We start from the raw sequence: 27,451 nt of genomic DNA, 5'->3' as shown, positions 1-27,451 counted from the left end.
ATTTCAGTTTAACCAGTGTACCACAAGCAGTGTTCTGTAAGAGGGGTTTTGCTTTTTTTTGTGACCATCTACCTACTAAGGAGTGAGTTTACCTTTCTGCCTCAAGCACAGGGAGTAATAAGAGGGTTTTGGATTTTTCTTTTTGGACTTCAAACTTCACGTTTTGAAATTACTGTGCTGATAGAAGAAGGATTTCCTCCTGACAGGATGACACAGCTGCAATTCAAAGATGCTTTTTGGGTAAGCAATTTCACTTTTGTTCAAGTGTTGGACTCTGCCCGTGATTGGGGTTATGTGATAACTTTGTGCTGAACAAAGAAAATACGCTTCAAAAACAATCATTGGACACAAGTCCAATCAAAAATCATTGATGTTTGATGATATTAAATTCTGTTCTATTTTAATAGATTATGTTTTGAAATCTCATGCTTTCTGTGTTCTGTCTGCTCAAATGTTTCATAGATTTCTTTAAAGTTAATGGTAAGTGGTTAAGCATCCAGACTAGGGAGTGACCGTTGCTTTTAAGAACAACGAATCCTGCCTGCATTGTTAACAAATATATACAATTTGATGTAAAAACGTGTTTACAAAAAATTCCAAAACAATTAAGATAATACATAAAATCACATTTTCGTTTAAAGTTTCTACAATGCTAAAATACAGCAAATATAACAGTATAACCTCAACTCCCCAAAATATACTAGTGTACACTCCTGTCCTATTCACTGGATAATACACTTTCAAAGGAGCTTACTGACTTTTAATTATACAATTCCTATTCTCTGAACTCAACGGTATTTGAAATGTTCTGTGTGAAATGTCCTTTAGCCTGCTGCTATGTTACAATACTAATATCTGGAAAGTCAGTACTTCCTCCTAAAACCTTTCTATGGAAGAGGCGGAATTGAACCTGAATGTGGTCTTAACTTTCCCTACTTCTCTGGATGTAAATTTAATGCAAACTCTGTATATGGGGTTAGATTTTCAAGAGTTCCAATGTTAGTAGTGTGGGATGCATATTAATTGGAGATGTAAAATAAAAGTATTAATATGAAGGGCACAAGCTTATATTAACTCCATGGATGGAAAAGAAATGTGAAGGATTGCATTCAAAAGATCATGCACACAAAGCTCTGTCGTTCTCGTTTGAAGGCAATTTTAAAATAATTTTGGTGCCTCTCTTAAAATTGCTTGATTCCCCTCCCAAAAATAGAATAGTGACTACAAGAAAATCCATTCCTGAGTATACAATTGTCTTTTAGTGTGGGTGTGATTTTGATTTTGATTTTGGGTGTAATTATCAAAACCAACCCTCATTAGCTAGTCTAGCGATGAGTCTGATGCAAATGTTTCTTTTGGGCTAAACAGATTAATTGTAGCAGGGAATAGCTGCTTTTATAATGTGTATAAGGCCTTGAACAGCAAGCTAGAGGAGCAAAGGAGTGCTTTAAGGAAATGGTTTTAATACCAGCATTATCAGGGACCCTTTCTATGTACTTGGTCATTATTTGAAGCGGTCTGTGTGCAGTTACTTAGACTCACATTTCCTGTATATGGCGATTTGGCATTAAGCATGCTGGATTTTTTTTTCTGTCTCTTTGAACTTTCCTTTGAAACGCATTGTCAGAGCGTACATCTAAAAAGCAACAGTCACACTTCTGGGTTCATTTGCATCAGTGCTTTCGTGCAGTACAGCTGCCCCCCGTGTTTCTTTGTGAAATGGAAGTGTGAGGCTGATGCACAAAGAATTCTCAGTGTGAAAAGTTAAAAAAAAACTTTTTTTTTTACTTTTATTGGCATTACAAAGCTTTTTTGATAATATTAAAGACTGGACAGGGAGAGTGTAGAACTAGTGAGGAGAAGAGCTTTGAGTTTTCATATACTACTGTATACTGAAAGCTTGTTTAATAATGAAACAGAAATTCTGGTTAGTTATTAGTTACTGGAGAGGGACAGATTCACTTCTAGCTTCTGCTTTTTTTAATACGCTAAATTATGTCCATAAAAGGAGAAATTTTTAGGGAAAAACTAAAGCAAACACTCCTAATAACCACCAATATGAAATAGTCTTTTCTTCTGATAGATGGCCTTGTGATTTCAGGGTCTGGGTGGGACATTGCTCCTTTATAGCCCACAACAGCCCCCACCCTGCTGGGAGTGGACTGGCCTCCTCTCTTAACCCGAATGTGCCAGGACAGCAGATACTTCTTGGGTTCTGGAGCAAAGCCCTCACACCATTTTCAACCCCCACCCCTCTGCTGTCCTGTGGCTGGCACTAGGATAATAAAAGAAAGAAAATAACCTTGAAGCTTTGTCATTTGCATCTATCCTTTTTCAAAGCCAATAGCAGGTCTTAACAGAAGAGGAAATGTGACAAGGGGGGATTCTGTTGTAGTAGAAGAGCATTAGGTTCAAGCGTTTCAAACCTCAAAACAGCATTTTACAGAGGAACAGTCAGTGTAACATTCTGTCCATCTAAGTGTTATGCCGGGCCGAGTCAATGAGCCAAGATATGCGGCAATCAAGATAATTTATTCAATGACAGCACTGAAGAGGACCAACAGAGCTGAGAAAACAGCTTAGGCAGTAGCTGCACAGATGAAGACTGCTGAGAAATAATTCTAAGAACCTGAAACTGAGACAAACTCAAGGCAGGGTTAGTGATTCAATGTTTGAACCCCGAGGAATGATTCCTCAGGGCTTAAATACTGTGCGAGGTTCCCTAATTGGCCTGACAGGCCCGGCCTGATCTCGTTGAGGATGGCCCCAATGAGTCTCCAGCATGTGCGGAATGCGCATTGGCAATTGGTAGAGCTGATGCGGCAGTGCTGGAGCTCGTTGGGGCGTAACACTAAGTATTTACATTTACATTTGGATAATGCTTATCTGCAAAGTCACAATTAATATACATGGAAATGATGTTATATTATAACTATATGTAGAAGAACAGCAAGACACATCAGGGTTATACTAATGGTATACAAAAAGGACCATCAATTGCACTGTATTACAGCTTATTATCAGCTTATTTCTGAAAGTACGAGTGTGAAACAGTCCTCAGATGCATAAATAGAACTGATAAGTAGAGCAAACATTTCTGTCTCCATCGCAACACGCCAGAACAAGGCATGGTTTGCAGGAGGTTTTTTTTTGCCAAAATTGCTGCAGGCAGGCACACAAAAAGTATTTCATTGCTGTTTAACAATTTAAGTGTAAGTGAAAGGTATAAAAAAGAAAGCTGTATTCTCAAGGAGGCAAATGGCCTGAAAACGTAACTATGATTGTTAATTAGTTATTTTTACCATGTCTGATCAGCCTGGTCTTGCACACATGCACATGAGGAAGTTAATCTTTAAGTGAAATTCAATTTTTTTTTTAAAGAGAGTTCCTTCTCCATGTCCAGTAATATCACTGAGCAGATTGCACAACATCGGGAGAAGGTATGTTCCTAAATTCTTGTCATCCAGATATTGTATGTTGTGCAGAATACTGGAGACACGAAAATAAAATAATCCTGTCAGAGATTGGTATAGGACAAGTCAGCGAATTAGGAAGTAATTAAGATGGCACCTGAACTAACCTTTTCTCAGTTCTTTTCTGGTTCTCTCAGTGTGTTTTCAGTGCTTGTGATTCTTTATTGTGATTTTCTTCCACTTCTTAGGGTGGACGTTTTGACCAGTAATGCCAGCACTTGTTGTTTTTGCTTTGCATTTTATTTGCCTGACTGCCACTAGCAATGTTCTGGCTCTGTATATGACAGCAATTTTAGAGTTCCTTCCTGTTTTGGGGTAAGACAGGACTGTCACGATGTGCTTCTGCTGCAGGGTCAAGATTTCACCAATAACTCCGGTTATGAGGCTCTGCTACAAAGGCTGTATGATGGCCGGCGAATGTGCAAGGACATGGAAGATCTTCTGAAGATGAGGTAAGCACTGCCTGTGGACTTCTTGATATTTGCCCTTTTAGTGGATGGAAAAGCAAGTGGCGTTGAGCATTGAGTGTGTCGGTGAACGTCCCTGCACAGCTGGATGAGACTCTGGGATCACATAGCTCCTAGCAACCAATCTTGAGGCAGAATCATGGCCTTCCCCCATTTCTAATCTTTCTTATGTACACCTTGACATCTCAACTACTCTGGTTACATTAGTCTTCCCCGAAGTGTGGAGAACAGGGAGGTTCAGTTGCATACCGTGGAAGACACCAAGTGAGAACCGGTGCTTGCACCAGAGTCTAAACTAAACGTTTCCTTAAGTAGCAGGTCACTGGAATGCAAGAACGTCAAGTATGAGTAACTGTCACAGTGAGCTAGTCAGGTGGATAATTATTTTTGTCTGTTTAACAGTGTGCTGGCTACTGCACATGCAATGCCTCTCATTGTATGAAACAACTTTTTAAATGAATATTGTTATGAAAATGGTGGAAATCAGCGATTGACCCCGCGGTTTACTCATTAAGTAAAATAAATATTGATAACCCCCCAACTTATAAGTGGTTTCTCCAGAATATACCCAAAGTAGTTGGTATAACTGGAGGCACGTGAATCTTTTATTCTCTGGCACAGCTGTGGTGAAAAGAGTAATAATTCAGGTGCACTTGGTTAAACAAATGTTTATTAACAATGATAAGAAAAACACTACGCTACAAACAACAAAACATACAACACACAAGTTATATGTTTACAGAATGTATAAACAAGGTGTTCCAGAAGCCTAACATTCTGATCACCCAGAAAAAACCCCAGACTGCTACTATGTATTAAACTCTTAAATAATGCCTACAGAGACTGGATAAGAAGCTGCCTTTTAAATAAATGCAATACAACCTGCAGTTAAATCTCTCTCTCTGCAAATCCAGATACCACAAAATAAATGGGAGCCTATCTCCCTATTCCAAAAATGTACCCCAAGCAGGAAAGACATTTCTAACCGAGGTGTTTTACCCAGGAAACACAAGCTCCCTAAAAACACAGAATAGCATACTCTCTCTAGCAAGGTTCAATACTTAGCTCCAGTCAGATTTTGTCTGGGTGATGATAATAATAATAAACTTTATTTTATATAGCACCTTTAAAGGTGGCTTCTCAAAGCGCTTTACAGAATGACAACAACAATAAATAAGACGAATACACAAGATAAAACACAATTACAATATATAGAGGAGACCGTGGATGGTGGTACTAAGAAGAGCAGAGGGGTGAAGAAGGGAACCAGTTAAGTAAAGGCTTTTCTAAAGAAGAGGGTTTTGAGTCTGGATTTGAAGGAGTTTAGAGAAGGTGACCCTCTGATATCCTTGGAGAGGGAGTTCTAGAGCTTGGGGCCATAACAGGAGAAGGCCCTGTCACCCATACAATGTAGACGGGCCTGGGGGACGGTAAGGAGGGCAGAATTAGAAGACCGAAGGTTGCGAGGTGGGGAGTAGGGCGATAATAGTTCAGACAGGTACTGAGGTGCCAAGCCATGCAGAGCCTTATAGGTGAGCATGAGGATTTTAAAGTCTACACGGAATTTGACCGGAAGCCAGTGCAAGGACTCCAGGATAGGAGTAATGTGAACACTTGCACTAGACCTGGTCAGGATTCTGGCTGCTGAATTTTGGACATACTGCAGTTTGTTCAGAGTAGATTTAGAAACCCCAGTGAGTAGAGCATTACAGTAGTCAATTCGAGAGAATACAAATGTGTTGATCAGCTTTTCAGCCACAGTTAGTGATAGCATAGAGTGTAGTCTAGTGATATTTCTGAAGTGAAAAAAAGATGTTTTGACAGTATGCTGCACATGTGGGCATGATGAATTAGAAGCTCTCGCCTGGCAGAAGCTTCAAGTTCCAACTTGTCCTCACACCTCTCTTGTGATCTGACCTTCCTTCTCTCCTCTCTCATCATCCTCTGCTTCCCTCCTTTTTCCCCTATTTTTTCTTTCTCTTCTGTGGTCTGAAAGTGATCTTATATGGAGTTTTTCTCGACTGCTCTTTGATAATCATTAACCCACAACTTAATTAACTAGGTACAGTAAGGGAAACTTTACAACTTTACAATTATTTTTTTTTACACCCCACATCTCAGCAAACAGCCAGGTGTCACACACTTCCTAGTCACCTATAGCTGTACCAGTATTTTGGTACAATTTATATACAATTTCAGCCTTCATCTGTTTTCACAAGTAAGTCCAAGAATAAAAATGGATACCAATTAATTTCAGGCAACCACAGCCCTCAGCAAGGTTCTACCCTGGGGAAAAAAAGTGCACAACATCTAATAGGACAAACCAGATTAGAGAGCCCAGAGCTTGGCCACACTCAAATCCATTGACCCCCTCTCGTACCACAGATTGAGTGTGCATCAATGCTACGTGAAGGTCCAGTCTTCTGAGCCCAGAGAGTAAATACCAAAATGCTTTTTCTGGGTCTGCGTTCCCTATGGATCAGCTGACACTGTTTCAAATCCTGAATGTAACAGTGTCCAGTATCCACAGTTTTCAGGACAAGACGAATACATGCAAAACACCAAGATCATATTCTGTCCCTTTAGTTTTTTTTTTGTACAACTGATAACATTTTAGAAAACAAATATTTTTCGACTGAACAGGCAGAGAAGCAGAGAGCTTTGTCTGTGGTAAATGATATATACTTCCTGTTAATCCCATAATAAATACAATAGGCCTGTGTTGGGCTCATGTGCAGATGGTTTTGGTTCTGTGAATGGGACTTGATTGGACCCTCTCTCCCTTTCCTCATACAGGGCTCAGGCAGAGGAGAAGTATGGGAAGGAGATGGTCACGATAGCCCGCAAGGCTGGGGGACAAACTGAAATAAAGTAAGCTATTGTCTTTTTTGCTGTGGTTCAAAAAGTGAAAGTGTTTAAGAAGAATTCAACTTTCTGTTGAGGAAAACCCAGAATATCAAACTCATTGCTTATTATTATTATTATTATTATTATTTTTGTTACAACTTGGGTAGAAGCCTATGATGGCACCACAGCCTCATCTCTGCTGTGAAGAAGAATGAGTGATTTTATTCATTTACTCAACAGGGTGGGGCCTGTTGCTCTCAGAGTGTGGGCTATTTTTGTAAATAATGGTGAATTCCCACCCTTCAAAAGGAAATTTAAATGCCTCTAGGTTTGTATTGACCTGTACAAAAACACTGTAGCACAACACTTTCCTTTATTACTTCTGTTGTTGTTCATTAATACATTTTCTTAGCAGAGATAAGATCGCTTTATTGGCCATATACAGTTTCTTGTATTAGGAATTTGTCTTTTCGCATACCCCAGCTTGCTCTCCATGAGACACACAGACACACAGACAGGGACAGAAGCTTGGGGTCAGCCATTTATACAGTGTCCCTGGAACAGTTGGGATTAAAAGAACTTGCTCAGGGGCCCAATAGAGTAGGATTCCTCTATGTTGTGTCATACAAATGACAAAGTTCAGGTGTCTGTGAAGCAGACTTCTCTTTATTTCATATGCATATGGAAGTCCGGCTTGCAACCACCAGACTTAAAAAATAAGTAGCTGAAGATGGTCCTTTATACCTTAAAACAAAAAGAGTAACTATGACACATTCTAAACAAATGATAAGACAGCAATACATGCCAATTAATTATATCTAAGTTGCAGACTTGACAACAGTTAGTTCTTTTCATGTTCTGGGCATACAGCCAGCTTACCAAATACATGTCCTTTATCTTACTGACCAAGGACAGGCAGCATCTTTATATATTTGAATGCGAAGCCAACTTCAAGACACTAGACTGCATAGTTTGCAAAAATACAAAAACAAGAAATTATTATTATCTCACATCCCAGGTGCTTCTTATCTCTTCATCTACCAGCCACAGGATTTGAACCAGCAACCTTCTAGCCATAGGCACAGATCCTTAGCCACAGTGCCACCACTCCACCTCTAAGTTCAAAATGTGAACTGTATTTGTCGTTGTCCAATAGGTACTGTATGTAACACTTAGTTCTAGTCAATGACATAGTAATGCCAGCACAAGCGGGAAGAGATTGATTCAGGCAGTAAGATGATCCAGACCAGAGACAGTGGGAACACCAGGCAGCAGAGGAAGGTGTGTGTGTGTGTGTGTGTGTGTGTGTGTGTGTGTGTGTGTGTGTGTGTGCGTGCAGAGAACAAGAGCAACACCAAGCAAACCCCACTAGCAGCCAGAGAGTGGAATACTCCGGAGAGAGTTCTTCACAACACAGTTACTGTGCATCTGCCTTTATCTCCTGAGCAAGTATTGGTCTTGTCTTCCTTTTGTCCAGGTTGTGGAGGACAAAAGAGTATAAACATGTAAGACTTTTCCTGTTTATATGGTGAAAGATTCCTGGTGTTTTGTGGAGTGTGAAGGAGGGGCTTCCCGCCTCATCACACAAGTTTCCCCTGAGCAGCACCGGGCCTTGGGAAGCTGGACACGCTCTGCTTTAATCGTGTGCAGGGAGGGGCTGTGAATCAAGAAGAATCTGAGGAAGGAGGAATGGCAGGAGGGCTCCAAGGACAAAGTGTCAACTGACTAGAGCAGTAGAAGGGTTGATAAGAACTCTGCTGTGTCATGCAGCTGCCACTAGACAGCGCGGACAGAAAGAAACACCGGGGAGTGTCGGTGATGGGCTCCTGGGTGCTCGTTATCTGTTCTTCCTCTTGAAGCCTTGACTGCTTTTTTTTTCTCTCGTGCTTGTTCTGAGCTCTGGAGGGTACACGAAATGGAAACGTGCTGACGTACACAAGGAGTGCTAGCACGGTGGGCGGTGTGAGCTGAAGAGCAAGGGTGTACATGGGGAAGTAAAACAAAGCAATGCCATCCAGGAAGTTGCATTTTTCACTCTTTTCAAAACTAAAAGCAGCTTGAATGAAAAAAACAAATGATATATAGAAATGATATAAATTGAGCAACATGCATACAAATAGATACAGTCTATCATGACTATGAAATCACTGAGGGATTTATTTTTAAGACAAACCCAATTTTGTACTGCAGGTTATGTTATGTTATGTACCGCATGGTGTTATTATACCATCCATCCATCCATTTTCCAAGCCCCTCTATCCAGTACAGGGCCACAGGTTATTAGTCTGTTATAGATACATACTTGTCCGTTTATGTGGCATTTGCATGCTTGGATCACATTTCTTTCCTACTGTCTCTGCATGTTACCAGCTAAAGATGTAGACCTGCTTTGCCTTCTGAGCAATGTGAGTTGCCAGGTTTAGCATCAACGTAGCGCCAGCAAAATTTCTATGAGAATATTATCTGAAAAACTACTTATTTCCCTACATTCCAATGTCATACAGTATAGATCTGAGCTCATTTGTTATCAGTCTACTAGAAGCAACCTTCACTTCACCTTTTTTTTAATTCCACTACATTGGGGATAAGACCTTAACTCTCCGGTCATAAATTATGCATCTAAGTTAGAAGGTCTGTTCTGCTTTCACCACTGAACTTTGTATCACAGATCCACCTGTTGTCAAAAGCAAAAAGGATCAAATCAGGTGATCCTATTCCATATCTGATCACTTTTTGGGAAAGTGCATCACATAAATTCATATTCAGCTCGCTTGTTTGAACCAGCGACAGAGATAGAGCAAGTACATATATTTAAATGTGCAAATGTACGACAAATACAGCATCATGCATTTGCAAAGTGCACTTGTATTAGGTTTTAAATCATTTGTTCCATACGGAGGCTGTCAGCTATCCTAGCAGATATAAATAGGGAGCAAACTGTCTTGAGTCAGGAGTAAGAAAGACAGTGGTGCTCGTCCTATTGGACTCATGTAGACTGCAACAATGACTCAGATAACTCACAGCCCCAGTGGAAAATTGTCTGTTAAGCAGGAAGGAAGAGAGGTACAGGTTTCTCTTGGCTAGCCAACGCCAAATGTACAATCTTTAAATAAACTACACATTGAAATGTGGGCAGTGTAGACTGCCCATGCTTGGTGTTTAGGGTTAAAATTAATTTAATGTAGCTGAGACTCCCACAACATCATGTTTACTCCTCATACCATGATATGATGTTTTTCAAACCTCAGCTTCACATTTTTCCTCCATTCTGTGTCCAGCAATAGACATGAATCTTTTCTCTTATTTATTCTTTTTGAAGAATCACATACAGCTAAGAGCAGTCTTTTGTATACATTTTAATGCTTGAGCTATGAACATATTGCAAAACACCCATCTGAAACAATTTTCCAAGCCTTTTTTTAAATGGTTGTCTACTGTATCATCTCTTACTTCTTATATTGACTGTCAGATTAGAATATGACATTAAACTTGTTAGTTTTTGTGACAGAAGAAAAGATTTTAAACTTATACTCCTTCACTTTATTGCCTTGTTCTTGTTTTGCCAGCACTTTGAAAGCATCCTTTGACAAACTTAAAAGAGGTAAGCCGGAAATCAACTTTTGATTATTGTTTATTCTTTGCTGTGTTCAATTTTTTCTCACTTTTGTGGTCTATCAAAGAGCTCTGAGACTCTACTTTAATGTTGTTGCCCTCCATTAGTGCGTGCAGCACGAGATCATTGTGAAATATTCTTCCAGAAATCGAGAATATTGGGAATCTGCACATCCAGCTGGCTGGAATGTTGAAGGAAGAAGTGAAAAGAATGGAGCAGTTCAGAGAGAGGCAGAAAGAACAAAGAAAGAAGGTGAGCGATCCTGTGTCTTCAGTACATCTGGGCACCGTAAGGAAGACAGGTCTTAGGAACATTTTGAGCCCTTACTGTCGCCTTATGATGCCCACTGAGACGCAATATTTTTGGACTACAGTTGTTTTTTTTTTGTTGTTCCTGTAAATTTTGTTACTTTTTTCCTAATATCAATTAAGTCCACATCTAATCCCCAAACTAAGTTAACATGAATTATTAATGATGTTATTGTTAATGTAATTTTTCATCCTTCCTGTATTTCCCAGCCGTACAATCACTAAGCTTAAACCTCAGTTGTTAATATGTTTCCAACTCTAGCATTTGGCATTGAATGCACAGGCATATTAACAAATAAAGCCAAAATTGATTGAATTTTGACTGTTACACACTGTGAGTACTGCTCAAACAGATCGCTTAAAAAAATACTGTACAAAATATGATTTTCTAAAAATGAGTTATTATTATAACTAAAATATATTACATTATTATATTAGCCAAAAATTAACCCCAGTCCTTCTCTCTGTATTTGCAGTGAACTATATGAAAACTCATGAATGTGTAACAGTTACCCAAATTAATATTATTGGCATGACATATTACATTATAACAGATGCACTGGAAAAGCAGCATAACATCAAGAAGGTTTTAGAATAAACTGTCAAACTCAGGCCTGTTTTCAGCAATGTGTTGATGAGCACACTTGGGTGGCAATATACAGTAAATTTGTCAGTGCTGAAGAGCAGTGGGAGTGATCTCTTTTGTGGTGGCATTCACAGCTTGCCTGGCTGGTGGGTGTAGAGTCATGAAGAGTTGTATAGTCATAATTGTTGGATTGCAAATATAGCTAATTCATCATCTCAATATGCTCTGTCTTGTCAACTGAAACATTTGTCAGTTGAGAAAGGTGCTATATATTTTGTGCCAATTCCTTCATAAATACGACAAGTTAAAATAGAGATTTTAACAAGGACATGTATACTTCACTGGAGGGATACAATATTTCACTGGAGAGAGGAAAATATAACAGAAAAACACTTTTAAATCTGGAAATGAATGGCATTAGTGCAAATTCCTCTGGAGCAAAGTTCAGAAATCAGAGGAAGATGAAATGGTACATAACAGTAATAGCAAGTGAATGTATTTGATTTAAAAATGTTTACTTCAGAATCTGAAGTCAGGAATGGAAACCTGTTTTCCATTGTATCATTTTCTGTCGATTTTATTTCTTTCTCTTCTGTGGCAGTTTGAAGGTATTATGGAAAAAATCCAGAAGAGTAAGGTGTCCATGTACAAGAAAACCATTGAGGTAAGCTGTTTTCAACTAAAACTGGGTAAGAAAGGGACTTTTATGTTAAAAATATACTGTATTCCATATATTGAGTAATGCAATGAGTAATAGCTATTCTTACCATATCAGTTGCTCATGGTCATAGTTCCCACTGAATTAATCTTCCTGACTATTTAAAGCTAAGGATTGGCTATGGGTCCTGTCAGAACTCAATTCACTTTGCAGTACATGGGAGAGCTCCGTTGATATGTCTTAATGATTAGTGAAATAACTCTGCTTGCTCAAACTTCAGTACACAAAAACAGAAAATGCTTTTCACGTCCAATCAGTCTCAGGCAGGGCTTGTTGCCCTTAGTCTCGCTCTTTAATGTCTTTAACATTTCACAGGAACGCCACAGAAATGTCAGTGGAATCTGAAACAAAAATGTTACCTGTTTGTTTTTTGGTTTCAACCATCCCGGTTCAACTCAGAAATGAGGCATTGCAGGAACGTTCCCTCAACCGTTATTTTGAATCTGGATGTGTCCTCAGTAGAAAGAGGCCTCTCGTGTCCTGAGGAGCATGGCTGTGTGTGTCCATGCTTGTGCATTCCTCTGTGCTGCCATGTCACGGACTGCAAACCTGACCCACTTGTGAAAACAGCTCCATGCACCTGCGAGTGCATTACCCATGTGAGGAAAGATGCTGCTAGCTGCAGGGTACATTTCCTGCAGCATGTGTTTAAAATGGGAGGTATTAAAAGCATTGCGGCCACTATCACTGGACATACTTTAAGGGAAGATCTAACAGGTCTTTGAAATAATGATAAGTTGGCATGAAAAAGGATTTCAGCGCTTGTGCCCCAGGAACCTGTTACTCTGCCAGATGCCTCGGTGTTTTGGATGAGACAGTAGGAAGCTGTTCTACAGGATCTGCAATCTGGTTTCGATCCCCAGCCCTGAGCACTAAAATATGACTAATTCTCCAGGTCTTACTGACAGCTTGGTGCTTTCTCCAGTGAGACGTAACAACCCAGGTACTTCATGAACACACTTATCAATGTTGTTCATTTGCCCTTATTGATATATTAATATCTGAAAATACAAAAAATAGAGAGAAATTCTGCAGAGTTACCAGACGAAAAAGGTAAATATGGAAGAGGAGTATGGGATCTCAGCTGTGTGACGTTGATGGGACTTCCTAAAATCAGATATGTTTTAGAATCATGTAATGTGTTACATATAGGTTACAAAACAAGAAAAATAAACCTTTTTAATAGGATATTATCACACAAGGCCTGTGTTTTTTTTCACTTGGATTTCACCCGCAATGTAAAAGAGGAACCACAGTCTGTAGCCCTGTTCAGTTACACAAAGTAAACCTAAAATTGAAAGATTATACAGTTGCTGAAGTGAAACACAGCCAGGCATTTTCACTGAGTCAGAGCGGAAAACGTGCCTCCCTGTTTAAGGAAGAAACCCAGGAGAGAAGCTGAGAGCGTGCGTGCCTGAGACACAGTGAAGAGTGCACTTCTTCTTAATGCAGGAACATGGAGCATCAGCAGAGCTTTTCATGGCTCTCGCCTGATGTGTGCTTAATACAGCGAAAGGCTCTACTGTACCTGGAGGAAGGCAAGATAGCACAAGGCTGTTCACCTAAAAGAAAAAACAAGGACAGCTTCACCATAATAATACATTTCTGAGCAACCCACAGAACTGGCATTTTACTGGGGCCAAGAAGAAAAGTGACACTGCCTCTGGATGATCTAATTATGCTGAACTCTCCTTGATTCAGGGTTTCTTAGAATATTTAGACTACAATGAATCAAAGCTTCCAAACCATTAACACCAATAAATGTTGCAATAACCAGCACTGGGTTATCATCAGATAAGAACTAACTTAATGCCCTTAAAGATGGCAGCCAATGGTCAATGTGAGTGGCCAATACTGAAGCCGGAGCTGTTAATCTGGGTCAATATTTTTCCATATTGACCTCCGCTTGTTATTCAGAGGTTGTGCACAATTAGAATTTGTATGCACTGTGCAAAGGAAATTTGTGTTATTTAATCATTTAAACCTCCTTTTTTGTCTCAAGTCTTAACTGTTAAATGATTATAGGTCACACACACAAACATAATCCCAAGTGTTTCTTAGGAAATTTTAGGGATTTTAATTTTGGGGGGATTTTGTTTTTCCATTTTAACTTAACAGAATTATTTTAGCTTACTGATCAATAATATGAAAATAAAGTTGAGATAATAAGTAAGTCATCAATATTTGCCTCAAATCCCAGCTAGTATCCAGCACAGCAATCTTGTTCTGTATAGCATCTTCTGCAAGGACAGGTTTTCTCCATGTAGAAGAATAAGTAACAATAATAAGGAATAATAACAAAAATAAAAGGTGATTTTTGACCTATCCTTGTTTCTTGCTCCTTCCAGTGGCGAATGGATTATTAAAATCTATCTGGAAAACTACCTTCTGGTTTAAGAAATCGGCAAATCATGACACACTTGGTTTGCATCGGTTCATGCGGATGGTGTTTATAATTAATGACACTACATATTTAGAATTTGCTACAATCTCCCCTCACCCTCAATGCAAAAGAAAGCGCCCTCTGTTCCACCTCAGTTCCCTCCTGACTCGCTTTTGCAAGTTGCAGTGGTTTGTGTGCACTGAAACCGGACGTCTTGCGTGGCTACAATATTAAGGGGTTTGTAGCTCCGCTTCCATAATTAAATGAGAGCAAGTTACTCTCAGGATCAGAAGTTATGCTGTACAAGTGTGCACATTTTATTTTCATGCTGCCCACTCTCCAGTTTCACACACTGCTAGATCTGCAATATGCTTCTACATCCGATCTTGCAGCAGTTTCCTGTGAGCTAACAGTTGTGATCAAGAGCTGACTGATTTACATATTTTCTTTTTTAGTTTTTAAATTAGCACGTTAAGACATCAAAGACAATTTAGTCATGTTCTCAATCTATTATCTATTTTTTTAAATTGTTAAAGAAGTTATTTAGTCCTCTTGGGCTAAATGTAGTAGATGCACACAACCCATTGGAGTGGCAGAGATTTCAACATTGTAGCTAGCCTGTAACGTTTCCTGTAGGATTATATTGCTAATTGTAATTAAAACTGCAGCACATAAATGTTGATAAAGTCCACAGGTGAAAGCCTCAGAAAATATCTCCTGAAGACATATGTCCTAGGTTTAGCAAGCAACACATGCTTACAACTTATGCCCTTTTCCGTGAGACAGTATACTAAACTGATTTTAAGATAAGTGGCATTGTGAGACAATTCTAAGGATACAGACATCTTCCTCTTTGCTCCTTGCTCCAAAATCTTAAGAATGGTCCTAAAAGCCAAGGATGTTCCACTTTTAGGAATTTTAACCTGCGTGTAGATTAAAGACATTCTCTGCCATGGTACTGTCAAATTCAGTTCTGATGTAAGTTAACTAAGCTCAACAACTAAGCATATATGATAAATATAATGTGTCTTTAGGTTGAAGAAGCAGATTACTGGGACACTATACTGTAAAAAGGCGCCATCCTTTGGATGAGATGTAAAACTGAGGTCCTGACTCTGTGGCCACTAAAAATCCCAGGGCGTTTCTTGAAAAGAATAGGGGTGTTACCCCAGCGTCCTGGCCAAATTTCCCATTGGCCCTTACTAGTCATGGCCTCCTAATAATCCCCATCTATGAACTGGCTTCATTACTCTGCTCTCCTCCCCACTGAGAGCTTGTGTGTGGTGAGCGTTATGGCACACTATGGCTGCCATCGCATCATCCAGGTGGGGCTGCACACTGGTGGTGGTGGAGGGGAGTCCCCATTACCTGTAAAGCACTTTGAGTGGAGTGTCCAGGAAAGCTCTGTACTGTATAAGTGTAAAGAATGATTATACTATTATTATTGTATTTTTCTTCCACAGTCCAAGAGGATTTATGAACAGAAGTGTAAGGAAGCTGACGAGGCTGAACAAGCTGTCGAACGTGTGAGCAACACATCCACAGCTACCCCAAAACAGACAGAAAGGGTAAACTGCGCCACCTCTGAGCATACGGCAAAGTCAGCTCGCTGGCCTGTTTTCACTACAGTGAGGGCAAACGGTTACACTTCTATTATAATCTGTTAAGTGCAGTTTTAAATGAAACTATTTTTGTTTTACGGCTTTGGTTCTGAACCATGTAGAAGAGGTTATGCACGGATGTCTCCCCTGTTGTAAAATTTTGTGCCTTTAACTGAAAAAGTATTTATTGTATTCTAAAATCTAATCTAATCAGAGCTGGACAGTGCAGACTACAGGGCTATAATGTGTGCATAGGGAGAAGCTTCTTGGGGCTCATAAATACAAGACGTCTCAGGAATTAAACCTTAAGTTCAAAACTAATTTGTCTCCTTTTTTGTGCGGCGATAGGGACGATAGGTGCTTCTATGAAAAGAGAATGGCTGTTCTTTACTCTCAGGCCGGAACCCTCTGCCTCAGTCTGGTCCTGACTGCGAAGCTGCTCCTGGAAATAACGGTTCCTGTTTTCCCTGTCTGTCCAGGTGCAGAACAAGGCAAAGCAATGCAGGGAAGCGGCAAACGAGGCCGGTATGTGGAATCCTGACACTCAGAAATGCGTGCTTTCTGTTCCCCTCCATGGTCCTGCGCACATGGTTGCACGGTTGTGTGTGATCCTCATCATGTGTTCCCCCCGTCTGCGCTCGACGTGTTCGAAACGGGCTATTCCCATGAATGGCATTGCCATGGTGCACTCTGCTCTTGTCGGATCTCAGAAGCTTGTTGAATCTTCGGAAAGACAGGATGGCACGTTCCCCGCTACCTCCTGAGTTTTCCCCTTGTCTTCCAGTTAGGCTAATACTGTATGTATTTGAAAAGCACACACTCTGACGAGGAGCACTCTGTATGGTACAGAGTAACCAGTAATCAGCCCTTCCAAAACATGCCAGATGTTCACAATAAGACACTACTTGAAGAGTAAAGGAGGATTCGAGAGACAGTCCATTCCAGGTGGAAAAAAACAACTCGTACTCTTCAGTACCTTTTCTGTTTGCAAAGTAGCAGAATGGCAGATAAGCAGGTCTAAGCCGAAACAACATCAAGGCACCCACAGTGTAACAGCACAAAGCACAGAATTGAAACACTATCAAAGGAAATTCACATGTGTCTTCTTTGCACTCCATCAAATTTGCACTTTGGAAGCACTCTGAAAATGCTTCCAGAGCACTAAGTGAAGCACTTAATCACCATGATTTCCTGTCCTTTCACAATATACTGTATATCTGGAGATCAGAACCAATGTATTCTTGGTGTAACAACTTAACTGTTAAGACTGTATGGGCTGTGTTAGATAACAGAAAGATACATAGCTCAAGCAGAAGTCACTTTTATTAAAACAAAATCTATCAGATGATAGTGTTGAAAGCTGGGAGGGGATTTCCACTCAGCCTTTTACTATTTTAGCTTGAAATTCGTTGTTCACTTTCTGACAGCCATCTCTATTAATAATTCTGTCATGTGGGTCTCATGGTGCCTCTCACAGTTTTACATACATAAGCACAGACACATATACAGTATTTATATATCTGGTTTCCATGACGCTAAATAGCAATAGGTTTATCAAGAAAATATTTCCTTCCTGTGTTGGAAGTCAAGCAAGTACCCTTAGTTAACATCTTTATGTCTCCACTTAGGTATCTGGTATTTTATGTTGGAAATGCATACATTATTATAGTGAAATGATGATTTAGATAATGATTTATAATGATTTTTGATGACTAAAATCCAGTTTAACAGGCAGTGATTTCCTGGTTAGAGGATGTTAAAGGCAAATGTGTTTAGAATTATGCAACAGATGTTGACAGTTGGCATCCTGTCACTGTACACGACTGCTGTCAGTTAAACAGAATTGGAATGGAGCTGAAGATTTTCTTTTTGTCCTCTTGTTATTGACAGCTTTCACTATCGCAGTGCAGCAAAGGTCAAAACCTGATAAAATGACCACAGGGCTGTTTGCTTGCGTGCATACCACACCTAATTGAGCCCCTGCAGCCACCCCCCAGTACGCAAATAACAACTGGCTCATTTGCCTTCACAGTTTGTGGCTTTGTGCAGAGTCGATGTCTAATATGGGATGTCTGCTTTGACAGAGAAGCAGTATATGTCTTATGTGGAGCAGCTGGACAAGATTCGTCAGGACTGGGAGAGCTCTCACATGAGCACCTGTGAGGTAATTCTGCCCACGAATGCCTTGAATTTACAGCATTTAGGCACCCTCCTCCTGCCCCTCTCTTTGAGGAAAGCCAGCTTATTAGAAAGCTGTGAAATAGCTTTAATTTGTACAGTATTGCAACTTGTTGTTTCAGTTTCTTTTGCAGTCTTTGAAAGAATAGAATATGCTGAGGAAACTTCCCACTGTATATACGAATGCCTTACATTACAGCATATAATAACATGTCAGAGAGAAAAAGAAATTCTGGATAAATCTTGCAGGGTTCACAGATATCTTCCTAGTAGTATTTTGCACACTTATGTGTAGTGTTAAGGCTGGCATGTGGTGCAGTGGTTGGCGTTGCTGCCTCACTGTGCTGGAGGCCCTGGGATCAATTTTGCACGTGGGGTACTGTCTGCACGGAGTCTGTATGTTCTCCCCAGGGTCGTGTAGGTTTCCTCAAAATGCTTTGGCTTCCCTCCACAGTCCAAACACATACTGGTTAATTGACTTCTAGGAACACTGACCCTGATGTGACTGTGTTTGTGTCTGTCAGTTCCCTATGGTGGACTGTAATTTGGCATCCCATCCAGGCAGGTACCCTGCCTTGCGCATTTTGCTCAGTGGGATAGACTCCGGCTCCCCCACGGTCCTGAATGGGATTGACGTGCCGTCTCTTATCACCGTCATTTAAAAATGGAAAACCTCATTGAAGGTATCTTGAGAGGCATTAAAGACACAGCAAGCTATTGGCTCCAAAATGCACTTGTTATGGTTTAATACCTGTCATCAGTGTACATTGGTCCGCATAATGTCTATGAATTCAGACTTGGTTACACAGCTAAAGTATCGACACCTCTTATCACGCACCTACCTTTCAAGTGGAAAGTGTTACCTAATTTGATTTGGTGCTCTAGTACAATGTTGCAAGATTTGTGGGAGAAGATTTCACACCTAAAGCACTGAAAAGTCCGCAGACTAGAAACAGAGCTCTTACGTGCTTCATCTGAACAGAATTGTTGTTCGGCTGGCTGTTCAAGGTGAAGACAGGCTGAAAAAAGTCAGTCCGATGCTGCTGTTTGAGAGCAGTTAAAAAGGCCAATACACTGCAGACTGGATATCTACAGAGCACTAAAAAGAATTGTTTGTTTGTTGAGGCGGGTAAACATTAACTTTATAGTTCCTTTAAAAAAACAGTACCTTTTTTAACTTTCCTGTCACAGAAAGTGTTTCAAATTTCAATTTCAAATCAAAAAGAGAACCTTCCTGGTCAGCCTGCATGTGCCAGGAGGACAGTGTATTTGCCTACTTGTCCCCCCACTCAAACCCTTTTTCCTCGACTGGGGTAGCTTTGCAGATAATCCTTTCCAAACGAGAGGAGCCAGACTGACATTTATGGCCATCACTGGAAGCGTCTCAAGTCACAACACACAGAGACCTGTTTTTGATAGTGTGGTGCCCGCAAACATTTTAAGATAATTTTTGTTGGAGTCAACAACAATATTTTTTTCTGATGATCATTTTAAACAAAGCCTTGTTTTCCTGTTATATTTATGTGCTTGAAATCACATTACTGCTTTAATTTTGTTGTTAGCTTTGGTATACATGTTTTGGGAGACTTTTGAAGAGCATAAATACTGTATATAAATAACCCTCTGTAAGACATCTTGCAAAAAAATGTAAACATCCTCAAAATCCCCAGTGAATAGTGACTAATACATCTGCTTTGTTCATGGAACATTTAAACATTTTCCATTTAATGACATTGACTACACAGTCAGTAAAAGTATGCAATCTTTTTGGGTTGAAGGTTCAGAAACATATGGAGATTGTCTTATTAAAACTACAGAAAAAAGCTCTGTGTGTTTATGAAAGATGTAGTCAGTAAGAAATAAAAAAATAGTTTTACTGAAGTCCTTATACGTAAGTGTGACTTTTAGTGTTCCACTCAAGCTGAAAACCTTTTCTTGTTCAGTTCATGTGCACTCAAGTGTGAAGTTTAAAACACCCTGTCCCTTGAAAGAAGACACCTTTGTGGGTATTATATTTGTGGTTCATATTTCTGTTTTAGCCACACAGAAAAGTTTACAATTGAAATATAAAAATCAACAGAAAATATTTCACAAAGATAACGTGAAAAGATCTGGTCTGTGAATCTTTCAGAACAACAGACTACAGGATGGCATTACTGCACATGAATATACACAAAGCTATAATTAATCATTAGTAAATTCATTTCTTCAGGTGAAGGATTTCCTCCAAAGAAGGCTCCACATGTAGTGCGGAAATGTAGTGTTTCTTTCCTTTTCTTTGCCTTTTATCATTGAATGAACCTTTACCTGTTCCTTTGCAACCTACACATGCTGAGGCAGCTCCCTACTTGAATATGATTAGTACATTTAATTGCTAAGCCTTCATGATTGCTTAGAACTTCTTCATCACTGCGTTAGCAGAAGATAATGTACAGACTTACACTAATTACAATAAATACAATTGTCATCCACCTGTGGGTTTTTATGTTTTGAGTGATATCTGATGAATTTGTCTGCTTTTAAAATTTTTGCACGGGTATTTGCTCTGCTCAGACAACCAAATAGCTTACTTTAGATATTATTTGGTTATATTTGATCATCCTCTTAGATTATGACTATTTTATTGAACCACAAATATCTATACATATTTTAGCAACAGAAATCCTGTATTGTTGCATTCTTAATGTTATTTGCTCTCATGAAGTCTACATGCTGGTGCATGGTGCAGAGATAAATATAAAGTATAATGTATTGTATTTATCATCTTTATGATTATAGGGTCCTGGAAATACGACAGCTTTGTAATTTTGTTTACTGTAGATGTTTATATACTGCCCATTATATTTGATCTGTATAAATCTCTGTATCTCTAAGTCACTGTAAATGCTGTTTCATGTTTGTTTTTAAAAAATGCAATCCCTGTCACAGCTTTTATTCTAGCAGGGTATCAGCAGGACTGATTTGTTTATTTTGTCTGCATTTCAGGTCTTCCAGCAGCAGGAGAGTGACCGGATCAACATTCTGAGGAACGCAATGTGGGTCCACTGTAACCACTACTCAATGCAGTGCGTAAAGGACGATGAGGTCAGCCTGCTTCAATCTTTATTTAATTTAGTGTACATCACCAAAGCAAACATCAGACCAGAGCTCTCTCGATATAACCAGAGGAGGTTCTACAGTCAGGACAGGAAAAGTGGTCAACGCTAACTTAAAACTTTCATTTTGGATGCGCGCAGACAACCTCTCAGAGCCAACTGTTGCTCAGCGCCAAACATTAAATTTGCTTGATGGAGTTTTGACTTTTTTTGTTTAATTTCATAGTATTGAATTTCAGCCCATTGGGTTTATAAATCCTGTTTGAAAATTTGCTTATTAAATGCAAAAGATAACGTGTGTAGGAACACAGTCAGTTTCAACCCACAGAGGTACAAATAATCATCACAGCTCAGAAAGAATGCATCTGTATCAATATGAAACCCAGCTTTTCAGCCTTGCCTATGTCACATGTGAGTTTATTTAAGGTTGCGCAGAAATACAGTGGTTTTGTGATGCAGCCTGGTGTGATGTTGTAACAGGTGCAAAAATAAACTAAGCCTCTTATTCTGCTTCTGGTAGCTACCAGATAACATTAACAGAAGAAACTGACACCAAACCCATATTAAGACCAGTTTCAAATTCAGTAAAACTTTTACAAAAACAATACAAAAAAATTGCGTCAAATTAATTATATTTAACAAATCTTTTTCCTTGCTGAATGCACCATTCAGTTGCAGGGTAGTTATGTGCCCCAGTCATATGCTGACCTTCTCCTCCTGGAATTTGTAATGACCACAGAGAGTAAGGACCTTGGTTTCTCGTCTCATCCGGAGGATGGTGCCTTTTTTACAGTATAGTGTCCCTATCGCTATACTGGGGCATTAGGGCCAACACAGACCACAGTTTGAATGCCCCCTACTGGTCCCACTAACACCTTTTCCAGCAGCAACCTTAGCTTTCCCAGGATGTCTCCTATCCAGGTACTGACCAGGCTCAAACCTGCTGAGCTATATGCTGGTTGGTAATGATATTCATTAGATGTCTCCTGTCATAGTACTGATCAGGCCTGAAATCTGATAAGAAGAGGCTACAAGGCAGCAACACTGATGATAAAAAACAATGAATGACTCATTGAACTAATTTAGATATCCTAATGTCTTGCAGATGACAATATACTTCAGCTTCTTGTTTCCTGTTATTGGAGAGTTATGAATTCCTTAATATAGCACCCTACCCTGACATTTTTTGGAGAATTCTCTCTCTTTGCTTTCTTTCTCTTTTTTTAAAAATGCCATGAATTTAAAATACATCCTGTCTTGCTTGCAAGTACAAGCTGGGCTTATTCAGGTCTAATGAGACTCTACTTGTAGCTTTATGAGGAGGTGAGGAAGACCCTTGAAGCCTGTGACATCGCTACAGACCTGGACTTCTTCATTCAGATGAAAAAGACCGCCTCTAGTCCAGCAGGTACACTTATCATAATTATTACTTTAACAGCAATGAGGCGCAGATGAAACTACTAGAAATTTTCAGTTTGTTGATCATGTACATCCATACCTACAAGCAATTTAATTGCAAGATGTTTAAATTCCAGCATTTTTGTCAGAAAGCTTTTACCGAACAGCTACTTAAAAGTAAACCACCTGATTTACAAATTTGGAGAAAATCATAGGATAACACCTTTAGTCGATTACACTCACAGATACTGTACACATGTTGTCTGTTGAAAAAGTCACTATTTTACACAGGTGAATCGTGAAAAAAACACTGAAAAAATTAGTTATAAAGTAGTGCCAGTAATGGAAATTGTTTTTGTGAAAGCTGGTTTGATTTTTTTACAACCTTTTCAGCCAAAACTCCTTACATAATCATAGCTGTTTACCTGCCCTTGCCTGAACCCCTGCTGCTTGCATTAAACAAAATGGCGTTCTTTTCTTTATAACACAAATGCAGACATTACAGTATTCAGCCAATGTCACCAAGATGTCATAACCTGCCAGGCCCGAAGGAATCCCACGAAACAACGATTGTACACCATGCACAACAGACGAAGAACACCAGAGACCACACTGGTAGTGGCATTAACATGATTAATTTCCTTCCTTTTTCCCCAGCTCCTGTTGTGTTCGAGAACTATTATGACAGGGAGCCCTCTGCTGACAGCAATGGCAGTGCGCGCTTTGCAGGAGGAGTGATGAAAAGGTCAGAAGAGCACAACAGCGATGAGTCCTATGATGCTGAAGTTTTCTCAGCTGGAGCGACTTTTGTTTTTAAAAAAAGGAAGGATGGTTTGAACCCATTTGTGGCCCAGTGAAAAACAAGCTTGTTGCCATCTGTGGCTGTGTTTTGGTGAAACAGGAAGCCTGCTGTCCCCACATAGAGGAAGCTCTTGACCAAACAGGAAAAGGGAAAAAGAAAATACAGCGCTTGCTATTATCAAATTTGTCAACTGTGTAGGAGTGGAAAGGAAATAGGTCCCAAATCCTGGTACCGCGTTACAAGCAACACTTACAAATTAGTAAAAAAATGTCCCACAAACAGGTTTAGAAAAGATATCCTAGTGCTGCTTGTTTGGAGGGACTAGTACAAAGAGAAAACCAGAAGCAGTTCTGACTTTTGTTAAAACACTGCCTTTATTTTCGTCAGCAGTGTGGTTTTATTAACGAGCGCGCACGTTTTAATGGTTTATTAGCCCCATCGTACTTGCTGCTTTCCAGCTGACAGCTAACACTGCGGTATAAATCTACACCAGCAAGATTACAGTCGCTTTCCGCCTTGAGTCTGGACAGCCTGTCATCACAGCAGAGGGCCTCTGTGTGCAGGAGGAGCGCACAGCAGGACAGGAGTCTAAAACTGGTAATACCTGCCAGGGTACCGGAACTCTCTCAGCATCTCATCTTTCCTATAATAATAATAAGAAGAATTCGATTCAAATAAAAATAAATGTAAAGGTCACTTTACCATAAGAAGGAAAAACAAAGTTTACAAGAGAGGACCTAAGTTAGCACAATTTTAAAACAAGGGTTTAGAAAGGAGTTGAAGATACAGGCAGCCCACGTAGTCCTGGTGACATTTTTTGACCCGAACATGTGAAATGCAGATTAAAGTGTCTTGAAGACCTGCCAGTACTCATAAATCGATTATGGACCAATCAATCGACAACTCACAAGCAGGTCAAGAAAATATATATATATGTTGTCTTCTGCTGGGCATGGGGGTATGTCTGAGGCCGAGGAGAGCCGTAGTCATCATTCCCAACTCAGCCTTTCAACTGCACAAAGCGGGTTTGGTTTGTATTTGACGTTAAAGAGCTCAGCGGATTCACGCCCTTTATCCAGAAAGAAAAGAGAAATGTGAGATTCGAGCACAGAAGAAAACATCATACTGTGTTCCATGCTTGCACTTGAATCTCTTCCCAGTAAGCTTCTCTTTGCAGTTTGAATCCATGAGTGTAAAGGGGAAAATACTATGCTATACAGGAATACTCTAATTACTGTATCTTTCTCAAATTTATTCAGATGACAAATATTGACCCACAAACGGGGAAGTACATGACCTCACATAGAAACACATGGGGAAAAAAAAGTATTGAATCCCCTGGCTAAAAACATCAATTCCAACGCAATTTAATTTGAAAGTATTTTTTTGCATGGCAACCTTTAAATAAAAAACCCCACAAAAGACCTTAAGATTTTAATGAAATATAGGTTTCTTTACCGTTTTGAAAGTTCATAATGATAGATGAGCTCATCGCAGATGACCCTCATTCATTGTTCTTGTCTCGTCTAGATTTTCAGACCTATTGCAAGGGAACTGTGGCTCCAGGATGAATGTCAATGAAGTTTCACAGCCTGCGGCGTTGTCAACCGGTTTGTACCATAACTGTTCTTCGGTACCCGACGTACTGCGTGCTGAGCATATGGCAGTGCACGGTGAGGTTGAGTTAAGGCTGACAAGGTTAGCTCGGTTCAGGTTCCTCTGGGGAAGCAACAAGAGTCTGTCCCGTGTGCATTTAGTTACAGCTTTCTGTATAGTAGCATTGGACCTGTGGCAAACCTCAGTCCTGAGAGCACCGGAATAAAAAATGACATCGATATTTTAAAAACTTACTTCGTTATCTTGATGCTTAATACAGCATTTAAGATTCGCCAGGATTTCTGCATATAAACCACTAGGGGGCACTTGAACTATTTGAATTTCCGCACGGTTGGCGTAAAAAAGGGTGATTTAAGGAGGGGTGTCTATGATGATATATTGGGGTTTTTTTAAAAAAAAAACACCGTTCCGTGCAGCTTTTGAGGTTAGGAGTGACTCGGTGATTCGTGATTCGGTCTGGAAACTAAAGCTCGCTGTTTTTTGCACGCTAGCGGAGAAGGCAGACGGAGTGTACGCCTCTATCCCGGGTTGTGAACGCGGAGCTGCCGTCCCAGAGCCTCCGCAGTCCGAGTGCTACACCGTTCTGTACGAGTACGTCGCACAGGTGAGGAAGGCGCAGAGGGGTTTCTTTTATCACAAGCTTGGAGCACAAGGTTAAGGTCGTCTCTACTTTTTTAGCTTCGTCTACGTTTTTCTTTAATAGTTCTTAACCGTCTGGTAACTAATCTTATACTCATTCAGATCCCAAAACTTTCTAGGTAAAGTCTTCCCCTTCTCGTGGAAACTTGTTAAGTCAGCATTAGTGTTACAGACCCCAGTTAGCACTACTCCAGGACTTAACACTCAGTAGTCCAAGATTAGTGCACATCAGGTTCTGTTAACCTCCGTCTTAAAAGTACAACCTGAAAAGATGGGATTTTTTTAACTGGTTAGGCTGTAATGAAAGTTTAATAAAGTCATGAGACTAACCCACTTAGGCAAGCTCCTTAATTGGGCCGTTATGCTCAGGTATATATACAGTATATACACTGCAGTCCAGTCAGGTAGGTAGCCATGGCCGTACAGACGGTAAAGGCCCTGTAGCACTGACGTCTTGTCGCGGCTCTCCTCAGAATCAAGACGAGCTCTCCATATCCGCTGGGGACGTGGTGGTGGTCATCGAGCAGGGCGAAGACGGCTGGTGGACAGTGGAGAGAAATGGGCAGGCTGGCCTGGTCCCTGGATCCTACCTGCAGAAAGCCTGAGGCTGGTGTCACATTTTCAACGAGCTCTGTGCATTGTGTACTAAATCCCAGCTAAAGAGACAACACTCGGATTATCCAGACCTTCTTCAACAGTCGCCCACTTGAATTGTGACTGAGATGCCCGATTTTTCTACTTGTTTTGTCTCAGAAATCCCTGGCCCCTTGCTGCTAGAGAGAACAACTTTCGTTACTCGAGAGCAGGGTGACATGCAGATCTGCGGGGTAATTTAGTCGAGCGACGTCTGTGACGCGAAAGCACGGAGGAAACCGTCACCACCTCTCACCCGACTTCGTATTGTCACAGACTTTAGTCATTAGAGTTTTTCACTTAATTGACTGGTGATGGCCGCTGAAATTGGAGATCTTAATTCCCCTGGTTAGTGAATCCAGCGGGTTGTGTTGAATGTGGCTCACAGAGCGCCTGTGACAGTTTTAGAGAATTTTAGCTTTTTACGTGCGAATGATTGATAATCATGACACAGCAGCCAGATCTCTGTATAAAAGCTGAAGGGAGACCATTTAAAATGTCCCTGGATTACGTGTACTGTTAATATAAAGTTATATTTCAGTGTTTTTGTATCGTGAACTATGAAGCAAACACATTATTTTCTTGCTAAAATGCAGATACAACTACTGTATGTGGTCATCAGTTTTATAGGAAGGTTCTGTAGTACCTGGCTTGAATATAATGATACATCTCATCCCAGAACCCCTGCTTATTACCGATTAGTACAGCACTGATTTCCTATGAGAGTTTTGTCATTCCTGTTGCTGACAATACATATTAGATACGACACAGCTCTCAAACTGTTTAACTGCAGACTATGGGTTTCTTCTGTTCACCAGAAATACTCCAGCTGGACTCGTTCTACAATCATAATGAAGGAGGTTTACAAAAGGTCTCATTCCATTCCGATTACACAGCACGTTTAAGTTTTAAACACAAGGTAAAAAAAACACTAAATCCTAATGTTGTTGTCACTGTATTCGTGAGATGAGCTTCAGTGATGTCTTTAGGACTGTAGGCAAGCATGTCCTGTGGTGCTCTGGTTTAAAAGCCAATTCCTAAGAGTATAAATCATTTAGAACAACTTCATAATGTAGAAAAATGAACAAAAACA

The 27,451-nt window shown here is 40.1% G+C and overlaps 1 protein-coding gene across 2 annotated transcripts; it reads left to right on the top strand.

The window, feature by feature from the left end:
* The first annotated feature begins 13 nt into the window (after positions 1–13).
* Positions 14–26,903, top strand: pstpip1a (proline-serine-threonine phosphatase interacting protein 1a). Of its 2 annotated transcripts, none has more exons than XM_088921053.1 (15): positions 14–240; positions 3,825–3,925; positions 6,737–6,811; positions 10,354–10,388; positions 10,546–10,652; positions 11,896–11,958; positions 15,859–15,963; positions 16,476–16,521; positions 18,081–18,160; positions 21,160–21,258; positions 22,581–22,677; positions 23,325–23,412; positions 25,000–25,079; positions 25,578–25,690; positions 26,199–26,903. In XM_088921053.1, the coding sequence occupies exons 1-15, from the start codon at positions 208–210 to the stop codon at positions 26,328–26,330; spliced, it is 1,254 nt and encodes a 417-aa protein (XP_088777179.1). In that variant the 5' UTR covers positions 14–207; the 3' UTR covers positions 26,331–26,903. The 2 variants fall into 2 exon arrangements, 1 of the variants encoding a protein (XP_088777179.1); XR_016091321.1 differs by having other exon boundaries at positions 96–240; positions 25,583–25,690.
* The last annotated feature ends 548 nt before the right edge of the window (positions 26,904–27,451 follow it).

The sequence above is a fragment of the Atractosteus spatula genome, chromosome 7 (assembly GCF_055471065.1).
Source record: "Atractosteus spatula isolate fAtrSpa1 chromosome 7, fAtrSpa1.hap1, whole genome shotgun sequence".
Lineage (NCBI taxonomy): Eukaryota > Metazoa > Chordata > Actinopteri > Semionotiformes > Lepisosteidae > Atractosteus > Atractosteus spatula.
This window is presented reverse-complemented; position numbering and strand designations above follow the sequence as displayed.

Excerpts from the sequence above, each read along its gene's own strand:
- pstpip1a (XM_088921053.1), top strand. The coding sequence starts at position 208 with ATGACACAGCTGCAATTCAAAGATGCTTTTTGG. Across the intron at positions 18,161-21,159 it reads CTCACATGAGCACCTGTGAG|GTCTTCCAGCAGCAGGAGAG; the intron begins GTAATTCTGCCC and ends TCTGCATTTCAG. Across the intron at positions 23,413-24,999 it reads GCAGGAGGAGTGATGAAAAG|ATTTTCAGACCTATTGCAAG; the intron begins GTCAGAAGAGCA and ends TGTCTCGTCTAG.